Genomic DNA, 15824 nt, shown 5'->3' with positions numbered 1-15824 from the left:
GGTCTTGAGGCAAGGCGCGTGGTCGAGACCTCCAAGAACTCAAGACGAACATGAACATGGATGATCACCAAGTGTTCCAACGGTGACGTCCAAGTCTTGAGGACGGTCAAAAATGGGGTGTCTACAGCTCGGCGTTTGAGGCTGCCGGACTTAACCAGCCTTCACCGTCCACTTCGGGCCGGGCAGAGTTTTCTTCTGGAGATATTTTTGCGAATTTGGGAGACCTACCCGGTGATTTTTCCGAAGGTATGGCTGGGGAAAGCCTTACGCAGATGGCGAGAAAGAAAAATACTGAGCAAATGGCTACTCGAAGGAAGGCCGAGGCCGCCCATTCTGAGACCACCTTGATTAAAACTTTCGTACCCGTTATTGAAGAGACGACTCAGATTGCTGCGGCCGAAGCGGGGAAAGAGGTTGAACAAGTCATTGACGAACGTCTGATTCCGGAGGAGCGGGGCAAAAAGCGTAGTGGCGAGGGAGAGGCTGGGTCGGAGATTAGCCTTGCTTCCAAACGGCCTCATTTAGAAGAGTCGGACGTGGTTGCTCCTTTTATTGTTCGGCCAAAGATTAAAGATATGCCGATCTCTTCTGACGTTTCAGCCATTGACGATCCAGCTGTGGCGTTGAGCCTGGCAGCTTCAATTTCCTTGCCGGCTGACACCGCAGCCTTTCGCGTCATGCCGGATGTTATGGTCGTTGCCCTATCTGCGCAGTCGACGCTCTTGGTAAGTGACCATCTCAAATTCTCTTGAATTTGTTTCCATTAAGGTATCTAACGATCCCAACTTGTTTTGTAGACGGTTGGCAGGATCGCGAACCTAGGCCGCTGCCTGCATGATGCCCTTGGCAGGATTGATCGTTTGCAAACGGAGGAGGACGGTCAAAAGAGTAGGGCCGAGTTTGAAGTGATGAGAGTCGTAATGGAGAGTGTGTGAGCTGAAGTAGAGGAGGAGAGGGCTCACTCAGCTGAACAGCTCCGCTCTGACGCTGAGGGTAGGGCAAATACGAGCGAAGAATCGCTCAAGTTAGCCAAGGAGGCGCTTGTCGAGGTGAAGGTTCAGTTAGAGGACCTCAAGGCGGCAAAGGAAAAAGCCGATTCTGAGGCTTCTGCAGCATTTGAGGCAGGAAAAAGCGCCGCCTACACGGAATATGTAGATGAAGTTCCCAAATTCGAGAATCGGGGGTTCAAACATGGGTGGCTCAAAGCCCTTGCTGCTGCTGGAGTTACATTGGCCTTGCCAATTCCCTACAAGCAAGTGGACGTTGAGCTACTCGAATCTGACCCCGAGGATTGATCTGGGAAACTTTTCAATTTTATTAAGTATTTTTAATTCCGATGTAAGTTTTTGTTCGGTAGACTTAGATTTTTGTTGGTTCAGAGTAGTTTTCATGTATAAATTGGTTACTATTTGCACTCAATTTATTAATGAAAATTTCCTTGTTATTTCACCACCACTTGTACACAGTTTGTGAAGTTATGTTAACGAAGAATGTTTTGCCTTTAACTACTTTGGATAAAATCATTGTTGTGTTTGAGCTTTCATAGATTGAATATCTTTTGACAATATTGATTTATCACTCATATGCCGAGTATTGTGGGCTTTCAAGCCGAATAGATTGATGAATCTTAAGTATTTTGAATAATCGATTCATGAGCCGTTTGCGGCATTTAAGCCGAATAGATTGATGAATCTGTCCTTGCCCCAGGGGGTGCATGATCATTCGGGAGCCGGATGAAACGACCTTAAGAATTTTGAAGAGTCGATTCATGGGCCGTCTGGGGCACTTGAGCCAAATAGATTGATGAATCTGCCCTTGCCCCGGGGGGTGCATGATCATTCGGGAGCCGGATGGAACGACCTTAAGAATTTTGAAGGGTCGATTCATGGGCCGTCTGGGGCACTTGAGCCAAATAGATTGATGAATCTGCCCTTGCCCCAAGCAGTGCATGATCATTCGGGAGCCGGATGAGACGACCTTGAGAATTTTGAAGAGTCGATTCATGAGCCGTCTGGGGCATTTAAGCTGAATATATTGATGAATCTTCCCTTGCCCTAGGGGGTGCATGATCATTCGGGAGCCGAATGAAATGACCTTAAGAATTTTGAAGAGTCGATTCATGGGCCGTCTGGGGCACTTGAGCCGAATAGATTGATGAATCTGCCCTTGCCCCAAGCGAGACAAGCAGTCGTAGGGCAGATCTCCGCAGCTCCGAGTCGAGAGGGGATCTGACGCGAATCCGTGCCCATTAAGCTTTGCGGTATATGCGAGGAATAGACCCATGATAGAGGCGGACTCGATCGTTCGAGACCCAAATGTAGCGGTCGAGTTTGCTCGACAAAATTTTCCTCCTGAGGTGCAACAGTCAATGGTAGGTCATCAGGACTATGACGTATTTCCCGAAGGCATTCACGGGGTGGTGAAGGGGCTTTACACTGCCTATGAAATTGGCATGCGGCTGTGCGCTGCCCGACGAAAATTGGAGAAGAAAGAGGAACGTATTCGAAGTTTGGAGGCTCGCGCGTGTAACAGCGCCCGCGTGGGCCTCATGCTACAGTTCGGACTCGATTTGTGTCACGGTTCTTAATCTGAACCAAAGAGTCCAAATCTGGCAAATCGTTTTGAGAAACAGATTTTTGAAAAAGTAGTGCCAAACATGGACTGCTTTGCCAGATACAGAGTCGCCACCTAAATATTTTTTATGGGAGAATTTAGGAAACCCTGACTCGGTGCCGAAGGCCACATGTCCGTCATCACCGGAGTTGTCTCGGCTCGGGAGCTTGGGTACGATCGGGGAAGGTCAGCTATGAGCACCCCCTTTCGCCCGGTCCGAAGACCGGCCTCTACTAACCGTGATATCCGTTTTTGAAAACTTTATGTGTTCTTATTCCGGTTATTAGCCTAGAATTACTATGTTATGCGCACAGCAAACAAGTATAGACTAGATTGCCTAATTTGGAAATAAACATTGCATATCCGTTTGGTTTGAAAATGCTTTGGAATTTGCTACTCGCAAGTAGGCTAAAATACGGATTTCAACGAGTTTTTCCAACTCAAACAATCCGGCCTTCACCCACAGGCATTCAAAACAGTTTAACACATAAGCATCTAGCCACATGTTAAGCATGCTGTTATGGCAACATTCACACTCATGCGATATGCTAAAGCGGAAATACTTACATAGTACTCCGCGCCAAAACAAAGAACTTGTTAGTAATCATGCATGATCCAAGTCCATGTGAAGTGCCTAATGCATCGCATACAAAATGTCGCTAAGATAGGCTCGGCTATCCTAAACATGTCATGTGAAAATGCACAATTATCACGTATTCAGTTTGAAAATTGAAGTATTGATGCAATTAGCGTGATGTACCGAGCCTAATGCATGTAATACAAATGCATGGATGCACACATGCATAGCATAAGGTATGCTAAATTAGACGTGACCTAATACTAACCATCAAAGCAGGTAAGTAAAAGGGAAGAAAGAAGTGGGGATTGGAAGACATTCACACACCCACACACACTTATTACAGATTTGCCCTCGCTCGGAGGGACCGAATAAATGTTACAAATTAATTAACTACGCAAGCTAATTAATATTACAAATTAACTAATTTAATTAACAAATTAAATTAAATTAATTAAAGCAGGAAAGCGTCTCGGGAAACGCGCCACCATGCGCAAGCTGCCTCTGTTTTCCTCCCTTTCCTCCTCTGGAGGTTGTCAAAACCTCAGGACTACATCCTTGGACAGAGGGGATCACCACCGGCTAGATGAAACTTCCACCGGCAGTGTAGTATGGCCATCGGCACAAAATAGGGTCTGTCGGCAGAGAAAATTGTGCCGGTCGGCACATTACACTGCCGGTCGGCAGAGTATTCCTGCAGAACCTGCAACTCACAGCAACAGAGGGCAAAACAAGGCATGACAGCATATTTCAAGACATGTATGCACTAACCATGTCCCTTATCATTGTGATGACTCAAAGGGACATGTGCCTCGGTTCTCGGACCACCAATCACGCATTTCCATGCATGATGGCCCAAGGAACCAAGTATGCAACTTTGGTTTCAAATGCATGCAAACCAATCAAACAAATTAGGCCCAATTCCTATCACCAATTCAAGGAACAAGGCATGCATGCAAAATGCAATGCAACCTAGGCATACAAGCTAGGAATGCAACATGACATGGCAAGGCACTTATGCAATCATGCAAGCATACATAGAGCAATGCAAATGGATGGCAAGATGGACTTATACATGAATTAGGTGGCTCTAAAATAGGCCTAAAACAGTAGCCATAGTGCTGTGAAATGAAGGCTAGATGGCATGCACACACACATGCACATGAGAGCCACCACTTAAGCACAAATCAAACAACATTCAAGCACACTTGAAAGGAGGAAACATGGACAATTAGCATGCAACATGAGCCCTAAAATCATGCTATAAAATGATGCCAAATCAAGTTATAAATCAAGTCAAGCATGCGACAAATGGCCTAAGTGTTCAAAGTAAACCAAAGTGGCATTGAGCATACTTAACAAGACCAAACAAGGCATGCATTAAGCAACCAAAAACAGGGGTTTAGCATGTTAAAACAAAGCTAAAGGACTACTTAGATGGCATCTAAGTGGCCCAAATACAAAGGCATACACCATGGCCAAAACATGGAGCATTGCAACACATGCTTTCAAAGCATTAAAGAGGCATGCGAGGCAATCAAACGAGCATGGAAATGGGACTGAAATAGCATGCAAGATGATCCCAATTCACCAAAACAATGCAAAGATGGCATGCTACACATGCACATACTCAAGGCCAACAAGCCCAAATGCAAAGGAGCCTTATAATGCATGCTAAAATCGACCCAAACGACTATGGACAGATCTAAAACATGGCAAAATAAGCATATAACCTTCACAAATACAAGCCTAAAACATGCTCCAACAAAGGCTAACAACCTAGAACATGTTAAGGCACAAATAAGGCATTACATGGCAACTATGCTAAACATGCATAAGGTTCCAAAACCAACTTGAAATCATGTTATATCATGGATATATAAGCATGAAAAACAAACCAAACATGCTCAACACACACTCAAGCATAGGCTTCTTTAAGAGGCCAAAATGTGCCCTTTTCAAGGACAACAAGGAGAGGGGGTGGCCCTCTCCTTCTTGGGACTTCAAAGCATCATGTTTACCACTGAAATCCCTCAAGATTTCAGTGGTGAAGAGACCTCAACACCAAAATCCCGGAGCTAGCACAAAATGGCTCAAAATGAGGCCTTTTGGGGCTTAAGGGTGGTCAACACCCCTCAAACAACAAAACACTCTTAATAAACAATAAAGAGGGCTTAAAAATAGAACTTTTTTATGTTATACAATAATCACAAAAACAGCTCTAAGATAGGTATAAAATTGATGCAAGAATGGGGAATAAAGGTGTAAGTTTCTTACCCTTGTAGTCCTCTTCAACAAGGATGCTCCAATGGCCTCCTTTGGCTCCAAATCAGTCAAGAAGCTCAAGAACAACCCCTTAGAACTCTAATCTTAAGAGGAAGGTGAAACACTAGGTGTTTGTGTGCAATAGTAAGGCACAAAACACCTAGTGTGCAAAATGGGAGGGAAAGAGAGATAGATTGAGTGTATCTAACCCTAACCCTAGAAAACCAGAGCTCTCCCCTGTCTTTTTTCTCTCAAAAATGTCTAAGCCTCCCTCCCTTTGCCTTAGAGAGAGCCCTCTCTATAAGCCTCTTGTAAAGCTTATTCAACAAGCTTTGCAAGAGGGAGATCCCTCCATACACGTGTATGGAGGGGAGAAAAAGTTATACAGCTGTCCTAAAATATCTGCAAAAGCAGATGAACAGCAATCGGCCGGCAAAAAATGCCATCTTGGCCAAACAAAGTGCCGACCGGCACAAAAAAGTGCTGACCGGCAACAAATAGTGCCGACCGGCAAACTATTTTGCCGGTGGCAGCAAAAACCAGCCGGTGGCCTCTAGCCACTGCCGGTGATGGGTGGGGATGGTCTACAAGCCCTACCCTGCCCTTCCAAGGCAAAACACAAGTGTTCGGTGCAAAACCGGACACTGAACGGTCAAGTTCGGAGATTCTGAGGTAGGGCGCGAGAGCCAAAACCTCCGGGAACTCCAAACAAACACAAACAAGGATAATCACCGAGTGTTCAAGCGGTGACGTCCGAGTCTTGAGGACGGTCAAAAATGGGGTGTCTACAGTTGCCCCTCTTTGACAGAACTCGAAAGTCATAACAATGACGGGAGTGAATGTCAAAGCCTAGAGACGACCCATTTTTGACAAGGCCGAAGACTTAGACAAACATGCAATACAAATAAGATATGCGCCCGAAGGCAGGGGCAAAATGCACGACAATGCACAAAGCCGAGCATAACTTATGATCATGCAAAGAAAGCTGTAATGAAGCAAACATGCAACAATTTTAAGCTAGCATACCAAACTACACTACAATGCAGAAAGGATGTAAGAGAATTATGGAATTCTCAATACGTCTCACTCGGGAGATACAATACCTGCGCGGCTCGTCTGGTTGCACCAGCTTCAAATGAACCGTACATACAATATCGTGCCTGAAAAAGAAAACAAACTTAACAGGTACAATATTGTTAGCAACATGCATGACAATGCAAAATGGATGCAAAACGATATGCGATATATACAAAATAATGTATAAACAATGCAAATGCAGATGCAATGTAATTGAAACAATGCAAGCTACATGCAAAGCAATTGAATCGTGATCCAATCACGAGCGGTTCGAAACCACACCTATGTCAAATAGATTGATGGAGGTAACAAGTCTGTCTACCATAGAACGGTCAACTGAACTATGAGTATTGTAGACAGACGTAAGAACAAGTATTGGGTGGAATGACACAAGTGGGGAAACAACCCGCTGGAGAAAGGACTACGATCCTAATGCCGGATGCAAAAATTACACTACAATGTAATGGGTGGATATGGCACGCAGGCCAAACCAAATCTTGCCTAGGAAAGGCATGCATACATACAAGCCATGTGTAACACAGAAAAGGTGCCGCAACCCTCAACCAACATATCAATGTGGAATCGGCGCGATACACATATAGAACTGTGTTCTAACATGAAAAGTAAGGGCACATACCAGACCAAGCTCAACCTGGAAAGGCGCAAGCCATTAGGCGGAAGGTGATGCAATGAATGCATGCAATATTACAATGCAATATTTACAAATATGCAATGGAATGGATACAATGGATATGGCCTACAAGCCACACCAAATCTTGCCTAGGAAAGGCATGCACACATACGAGCCATGTGTAACACAGAAAAGGTGCCGCAACCCTCAACCAACATATCAACGTGGAATCGGCGCGATACACAAGAACTGTGTTCTAACATGAAAAGTAAGGACACATACCAGACCAAGCTCAACCTGGAAAGGCGCAAGCCAAAGGCGGAAGGTGATGCAATGAATGCATGCAAACTACAATGCAAATGCAAGACAATGCAAATATGCAATGACTATGATTGCAACTTTCCCTATCTTACCAACAGGGTGATATACTAGGTTGGTTCAGTATCCAGAACTGAGGCGTAGACATGCCGCCTCAACCTATGGGGCTTCCATACAGATTTCAAGCCGAGGGTAAACCTCTGGGTATTTAAACCAGACTTTAGTCTCGGAACTCCCGAACCTTTGCGTTCTAGGCATAAGCCGTTCGAACTCTAGTTTCCACCGTCCCCGTTGGTCTTCTAGGAACTCATCGCAAGCACAGACAGGTGGCTTTACCAGACCACCGAAAGTCGTTCGGGCACGACAAACACCGAAGGAATTTCACCTTCAGAGGATTTAAGGTCTCCTAGACCGGGATGCAAAATGTATGCATGACAATGCATGTTTTTTTTGTTTTTTTTTGAAATGCAAATGATGTATGAAATGCATGTTGCATGAGATGCGCGACAACACGCGGCTTAAGATATGTACAAAGCAATAGTGTGCACACCAATGCAATAAAGGTCTTGCACCTTCCAAGGATTTAAGGTCTCCTAGACCGTACGTGTTTAAGGTCTCGCCAGACCATGCGTGTTTAAGGTCTCGCCAGACCATGCGTGTTTAAGGTCTCGCCAGACCATTGGGGTATTTACAAGACGCGTGACAATGCGCTGAAGGTTTCGCACCTCCAAAGGATTTAAGGTCTCCTAGACCGTGCGTGTTTAAGGTCTCGCCAGACCGTGCGTGTTTAAGGTCTCGCCAGACCGTGCGTGTTTAAGGTCTCGCCAGACCGTGCGTGTTTAAGGTCTCGCCAGACCGTGCGTGTTTAAGGTCTCGCCAGACCGGCGGTATTGCACGACGGTATGATGCACAAAATAGCGCAATGCGTTAGGCAACGCGAGTGCACAGGACAGTGCGATGGAATGCATGCAAAATGCAATGAGATGCGCAAAACAGCGCGAACAATTTTGAAATGCACAGAACAGTGCGATGCGCAGAACAGCGCGAGGTTTGAAATGCACAAGACAGTGCAATGCGCAGAACAGCACGAACAATACAATGCACTAACAAGTGCAATGCGCAGAACAGCGCGAACAAAATACAATGCACTAACAAGTGCAAGTAAGGTGCGCAAGATAGCGCGAACAAAATACAATGCACTAACAAGTGCAAGTAAGGTGCGCAAGATAGCGCGAACAAAATACAATGCACTAACAAGTGCAAGTAAGGTGCGCAAGATAGCGCGAACAAAATACAATGCACTAACAAGTGCAAGTAAGGTGCGCAAGATAGCGCGAACAAAATACAATGCACTAACAAGTGCAAGGCCAAGTGTGACGTGCATGCCACACGGAGTGTAAATGGGCTTAAATGCGCAACAACGCACGTATTCCGGAATGCATGACAATGCATGGAATGGAAATGCAATGATGATGCATGAGAAATGTGCACGATAATGCAAAGGGGTGCGTGTTGCAACGCATGTAACACGTGCATAACAATGCAAATGTGTGGCGCGTGACAGCGCGATGTAATGCACCGAAGTAGTGTGATGAGTTCGTGCAACACACATGGGGCAACTTTTGAATTCAAAAGGATACAAAAAGGATACACCTTGCACGAATTCGAGTGCCACACACTGGAGACACGGCCAGCGGTCAAAACGGGGGCCGGTTGAATGTCGGAGATGCACTTTCTTGCACTTTCTTGAGCTATGAAGACCACAAACTTCTCATATGGCCTAACCAAGGCTGTGGGAACCCCACCGGCCGAAAGGGGAGGCCACCGGCTGGCCGTCGGCACAAAAATAATTCTATCGGCACAAAAAAGTGCCGGCCGGCACAAAACATTGCCGACCGGCAAACAGTTGCTGAATCGGGGCAGTTTTGTCTTTTCACTTCGGGCATTATAAAATAGGGCTTGAAAACCCTATTCTTCACTTTTCCACCGCCGAAAATTCTTGCCCTCTCTCTCTAGAGTGCTTTTGTCTCATTTTTCGCCCGTTTCTTCGCGTTCTACGCCCGTTTCGTCGTCGGATTCGCGTTTCTCTTCGCGTTTCGGACATTTTCCACCGATCACATTCTCGTTTCGGCGCCTCGTTCGGCGTTCTCGCCTTCTCGGGGTTTGTTCCCCTCACTTTCCTCTTCATTTCCGTGTCCTTTCACATTCCGGCCTTCCCGGCCATTTCCGACCCTCTCGGGAGTTGACTTTTCAGTTGACTCTTCGTATTCCGGCTCGGTTTTCCTTTTCCGGCCATTTTCACACCACTCTCTACATGGCGGACGACATTCCACGTGTCGGGACTCCCCCGGACCACGAGATGGACCCCGGGGTCGAGCTCTTACCACTGAGCGAGCGCCCGTTCGACCCGGCGACCTACCGGCCGGCGATCCACGTTCTGCCCCCTGACGGCCTGCGTCAGTTCCGGAGCTTCGAGAGGTACGCGCCCCCTGAGTTACTGCTACGCGAGCCTACCTCCCACCTTTCATTCGGCACTCCCGAGGTAACTCTTCATCTTCTGCTTTACTTTCTGCAATGTAGGATACAAAACTGCCATAGTTAGCTGTATTCTTTAATTGCTGAAATCTGATATGCCGTAGACCGTAGTTGACTGTAAACATACATACAACTGATATCTGCTTGAGACTGACACATGCACACACACTGCACTAGTCCTGAATCACCCAAACACACGGCACACACTGTATTCTACTGCACACACACTGGTACCCAGTATTTGTCTGAATCTGTTCGATTTGCACACATGCCACATCTGTTCTGAAACGCCCAAACACGCTGACACAGCACACGTATTTTCTATAAGCACACCGGCACCCGGTATCTGCCTGAATCTGACAAACTTGCATACATGCCATATCTGTCTTTTCAAAATCGCATTTTGAATGTTGTCCTGCAATTGTTGTTTTCTGTTTACAGGAGGATTCCCATACCATTCGCGGGTATGGGAATACTGGTGCGCGGGAGTGGTATGACGAGCTCCCTGATGCGGTCCAGCGCATCGTGGACCGAGCGGGCTTCGGCACCTTCTGCCGAGGGCTCTCTAGGCTCTCCACATGCAGACCTCTCCTTGCTGCTTTGGCGGAGAGGTGGTGGGACACCACCGATTCTTTCCACTTTTCTGCCGCAGGGGATATGACGATGACCCCTTATGACTTCTCGATGCTCACAGGCATCGGGGTAGGGGGTGATCCGATCCCCTTCGACATAGCGATGGATGAGTGGACCGCCGCTCAGGTTCATTTACTGGGGGAGGCCCCTCCGCTAGCTCGCCCAGGCTTCGTCCGCTATTCCTGGTTCGAGGCACAGTTCAGGGTCCTGCCCGCATTGGGGGAGGAGACTCAGATGACCGAGGAGGACGTGGAGAGATATGCTCGGGGCTTCCTCATGTTCCTTTTCGGGACTACTATCTTCGCCGACCGGGCGAACACCGTGCCTCTCTGCCTTCTCAGTGCACTGGTGGACGTCCGAGATATTCTGCACTTCGATTGGGGCGGCGCTGCTCTGGCCACCTTGTACGGATATATGAGCTCGGCTTCTCGCGGCAGCGGCCAGCTGCTCGGAGGTTACTGGCGAGCTTGGGAGGTACATTTCTTCTCCACTTTTCATTTCTGTCTCGTACTTTCTGTACTCTGTATACTGCACACACTGCGGTTTGCTTTACACTCACTGTATACTGTACACACGGCACACACATACATTCTGTTTTACACTGACTGTACACTGCTCACACTGTACACTGCACACAATACACTGCACAACACACGGCTCTGCCATTTCTGCTTTATTCTGTATACCCTGCTTTATCTGAAGGTCATACTGACATCTGTTTTGCAGTTGTGGGTTTATGCCTACTTCCCTAGGCTTGCACCTGTACCAGTTGCGGAGCCTCCTCCGGCTGTTCCTTTCTCGAGTCGCTTTGACGGGGGATGCACCCGGCGACCTCGGGAGACATTCGGCTTCTTCCGCCGATACTTCGACACCATCACCCCCACAGAGGTATGCTTTACTTTCAGTTCGTTTAGCTTCGCTTTCCCACTGCATGTTTCAATAACAGTAGATAACAAACTGTCTGTTACTTTCAGATCACATGGCGGCCATGGGCTTCCTTGCCGTCGGCGATGCGGGGTCGGTTCCCTGGTGCTGAGGAGACCTCGCGTTTCCGGATTCTGCTAGAGGGCCCGGTCTGTCGGGCTTGGTACCTGGGGGAGCGTTTTCTACGCCAGACCCGCGGGTTACCTGAGCAGATAGTCCCGGCTCACCCTCCTGCAGAGATGAGGGAGACCGAGGGGCTGACCCCTGAGCAGCTGGATGATTACTCCATCGGCTGGGAGGAGGCCGGCTTCCGAGGCACCGGCGACTATCAGGAGTACGTGCGGACGTACCTGATGCGACCTTTGAGCGGTCGTCGAGCAGAGGGGGCCAGGCCTGTAGCATCGGCGGCTGGGGCCGGAGCAGGAGCAGGGGCTGGATCTTCGAGGAGGGCCCGAGTCCGTGGCAGAGGCGGAGCGCGGGGAGGACGAGGAGCTGGCTGGCCTGCCCTGCCTGCTGTACTGACTTTCCAGGGGCAGGGTGGGTCGACCTATCAGATCCCCTTCGCCCCTCCACCGGCTGGTCATGAGTTCACTGACATCCCCGACCTTCCGCCGGTATGTATCACTGCACTTCGTACAGTTATCTCACTTCAGTTTACTGATATTCCACAGAATACTAATGCATCTGATACCTTTGCAGGCTTCTCCTGAGTACACCCGTCAGTCGTTGGCGATGAATGCCTCGATGATGGGGATGCTCCAGCGGACATTTGACCTTCTGGCTGTCTACAGCATACCGGTATGTCCTTCTGACACTGGCCTCAAACCATTCATACACTGCTTCGCATAATCTGATTCACGGCACAACACCTGATACACTGATCTCACTGTATCTGAGCACTGCATACACTGCATTCTGCACTAAACTCTGTACTGACAAACTGCTCACGGCCTTCATACACTGTATCCATACACTGCATTCTGCACTGATAAACTGTCTACAGTATACTGATGCATTTCACTTTTTGTGTGCTTTTTTAGCCTGCCTTCCAGATTCCCATGGCAGGAGGTGCTCCAGCCAGACCTTCTGTCCCTGCCCGGGGGAGAGATGAGGAGGGCAGGATATTTCCCCGCACTAGGGGTGGGCGTACTCACGTCGGGAGCAGCTCGCGGGCTCCAGTCCCGGACGATGACGACGACGAGGAGTCAGAGGCGGAGGCAGGGTCGTCGGAGGAGGAGACCGCAGACGGTTCTAGCTCGGGCTCTGATGACGACGCTGCTGATGCTCCTGGACCCTCGTCCAGGAAGAGGACCAGGACAGACTGACGGCCCTTCGGAGTGCTTGACATAGATGTAGATTTTTGCTATCTTTTCTTTCTTTCCTTGTACTTTTCTTTTTGGTTGGTAGATAGATTACCTTGTACTGCCACAGGCAGGTTTTGTTTCCAAAGCTTGTACATTTGAAAAAGATAATGAAATGAAACGAAGCGAACTTTTTATCTGAAAAAGTGTTTACATTTACACATTTCATGCATTGCATCGCATCTCATCATGTTACACCTCAATGTAAATGGAATTGATTGGTTGTCTGAAAATTGAACACTTGCACTGTAATAATCAGATAACTTAAACAGCTAACAACCGAAACAACCCAAGCAACCCACTGCCTGATTCTTAGACACACAGCCCTTACTCTGTTGGGGATTGATCTGCATACAGCCCAAAACACAGCATTCAGTTCATTCTGCACACTGCAATTCTCAAACAAGACAGCCCAATCTAATCAGGACGGACCTCAAAGATGGAACCGGTTGGAGTCGGAACACGTTCCAATGTAGAGAATGGCACAGCATTCTGAGCATAAGCGATTTTTGAAATCGAATGAGGGTTTTTCAAACCGGGATATCGAGCCTACCACTGAACAGAGCGGAAAGGACTCAAATATAGGTACACGACCTAAACACAACGAGACACGCTCGGGAAAGACTAAAAACAAAAGACGAGACCGTCAAATGAAAGAGACACGACACACAGACGCGTAACCAAAGATGGGGGACCTCGGACCACGAGGAGCCAGTTCAATCTGGGTATTGTTTCCCACCCCTTCTTATTTGTGATTCTCACATCACTCAATTCTCAAGCTCGGATTTTCTCTCGAAACCCTTTTCCTCGCTTTTCTCTCAACTTACACCTCTCTATTCTTCATTCTCTCATTTTTCATCCCTCCCCGGGGTGATTGATGGATAAATGGAAAGGTGCGGGTTTATGCTCGACACCGTTAGCTCACGGCTATTCTTCGGGCAGGCAGAGTGCTCTTCTGGCAAGTACGTCGATGACGGGGGAGAGACAGAACGCCTGGCTCAACTGTGCCCCTAGTTCATCATTTTAACCATTTTTTTCGTTTTTACTTTCTACTAAAACGGTTTTGATCGAAATGAGAGTCGGATTAACGTACTTGTTCGACTTTTGTTTTGAAAAGCATGCAAGTCAGGCAGCAAGCACTGAAAATTTTCCTTTTAGGTCCAAGACAATGGTCCGGTTTTGGAAAATGAAATAGTTTTCGAGAAAATAGTCAACCTCAGTAAAAATTTTCAAAAACTATTTTTCAAATAGCTGATGCTCAACAAGCATGGAACTTACTCTTCGAGATGCGCGACCTCGGATCGGAGGCAATGGAAAATTGCCCCTGGTTTGAAGGAGGGTGGGAGGCAACGGAAAGTTGCCCCTAGTTTGAAAGGCGGCTCACAGCGGCTCGTGGCAACGGAAAGTTGCCCCTTGTTTGGGATGGTGCCGCAGCAATTCACAGACAGTCTTCATTGGCGGTGGTCGAGCTCTTAGACACAGCGATGACGAAGACGGTCACAACACATATATGGACACAGTCACCTTGAAGGGTGTTGGCCACTGGACTTTGGAACGAAATTGAAACCATTGCATGGACTGAGACGCTTATGAAAGCGTTGGGGGCTGGACTTCATGATGAAGTTGCCTACGTATCCCAAACATGGGAATCAAGCCTTACGTAGTTCCGGTTAAGGTCCACTCGGGTATTTTAACCTTCACTTTGTTTGGCTCTTATTTTTGCCAAGGCGCCCAATGCGGGTTTTCGACCTTGCGAGCTTCTTTTCATTTTCTATTTCTTCTTCATTTCTTTTGCATTTTTCTTTTTCTTTTCTTTTTGGTATCTTTTGTCTTTTCTTTTCTTTTCTTCTTTTTTTTTGTATTTTTCTCTTGCTCTAACTTTTGCCTGGGTCGCCCTTCTGGGTTTTCGGCCCAGCGAGCCTCTCAAAGGGTAAAAGTGTAGCAAGTCCATGCCAAATGGTTCCTGGACTGGAAGCCTCTCCGTGTCTAAGAGAACGGCTGTTGCACTGATTTGCGGAGAACCCATCAGGGTTACTCTACGAGCTTCTTCCGGCGAGATCTACTCCTTCTGATTCGGCCTTGATGCTTCTTGATCGAAGGCTACCTCAAAACTGGCCACACGGGCCTTTCATGGCGTTTGTCCGTTGAACTTTTTGAACAGTCTGAATGGGTTCAAAGTCGGAGCGGGTTGAATCTTGAGGCTGAGAGCGATCCTAAGCTGCGCGATCTCAAGAACGATTCCACACAGGTCTTCACAAGGCCGCGTAAAATATTTGTTTTTGAAAGTTTTTAAGAAAGCGACGAATCGCTCGTGCCGAAGATAGTGTGGAACCAATCTGGATCAGGCCAGGGTCCTTCTCAGTACTCACGCCGACAAGCATGATTTCATTCATAAAAAGGCTTAGCACGCCTCTCTTTCTCTCAAAATGATCAAAATTTTACAAAACCCAAGGAATTCCTTCCTCTTCGTTTTCATCACCGCAGTGTTCAAAAAGTTTTTTTTTTTTGAAAACTTAGGTTAATGTTATGAGTTTGGCGCGCAGGAGAGCAGGCGAGATGTACTGTCAGCCCAATCAAATTCTCTGGTCCTTATGCTGAAAGCAAGCATGAAGTTGAGATAGCAACAGCTATTTCAATCGGCTCTGTTGGTGTAACTGGCCCCTCGGCAGGAACAGACTCAAAACAAAAACAGATAATAATAAAACAAGACGGTGTTCGGGACAACAACCCCTGAATCACCGGGTATTATATACAACGGGGACTGACTCGATACAACAAGACAGACCCTTAAGCAAAAAAAGACTGACTCAAGACAAAGAGACAGACTCAAAACAAAAGACCGACTCGATATCCAAGCCAGAATTTACAAAACTCGGTTTCACCGATGCTC

At 47.3% G+C, this 15824-nt stretch overlaps 1 protein-coding gene across 1 annotated transcript in view; it reads left to right on the top strand.

Moving 5' to 3' along the window:
* Positions 1-272: 272 nt before the first annotated feature.
* The window catches only part of LOC145793197 (protein MAINTENANCE OF MERISTEMS-like), a 35630-nt gene continuing 20078 nt past the window's right edge, over positions 273-15824 (top strand). The window contains exons 1-4 of the mRNA XM_082875951.1: positions 273-725; positions 10458-11123; positions 11376-11537; positions 11624-12088. Coding sequence (XP_082732077.1) covers positions 273-725; positions 10458-11123; positions 11376-11537; positions 11624-12088 — 1746 coding nt within the window. The remainder of the gene's footprint in view (positions 726-10457; positions 11124-11375; positions 11538-11623; positions 12089-15824) is intronic.

This window comes from Camellia sinensis, chromosome 6 (genome assembly GCF_055761805.1).
Source record: "Camellia sinensis isolate YWXY chromosome 6, ASM5576180v1, whole genome shotgun sequence".
Taxonomy (NCBI): Eukaryota; Viridiplantae; Streptophyta; class Magnoliopsida; order Ericales; family Theaceae; genus Camellia; species Camellia sinensis.
This window is presented reverse-complemented; position numbering and strand designations above follow the sequence as displayed.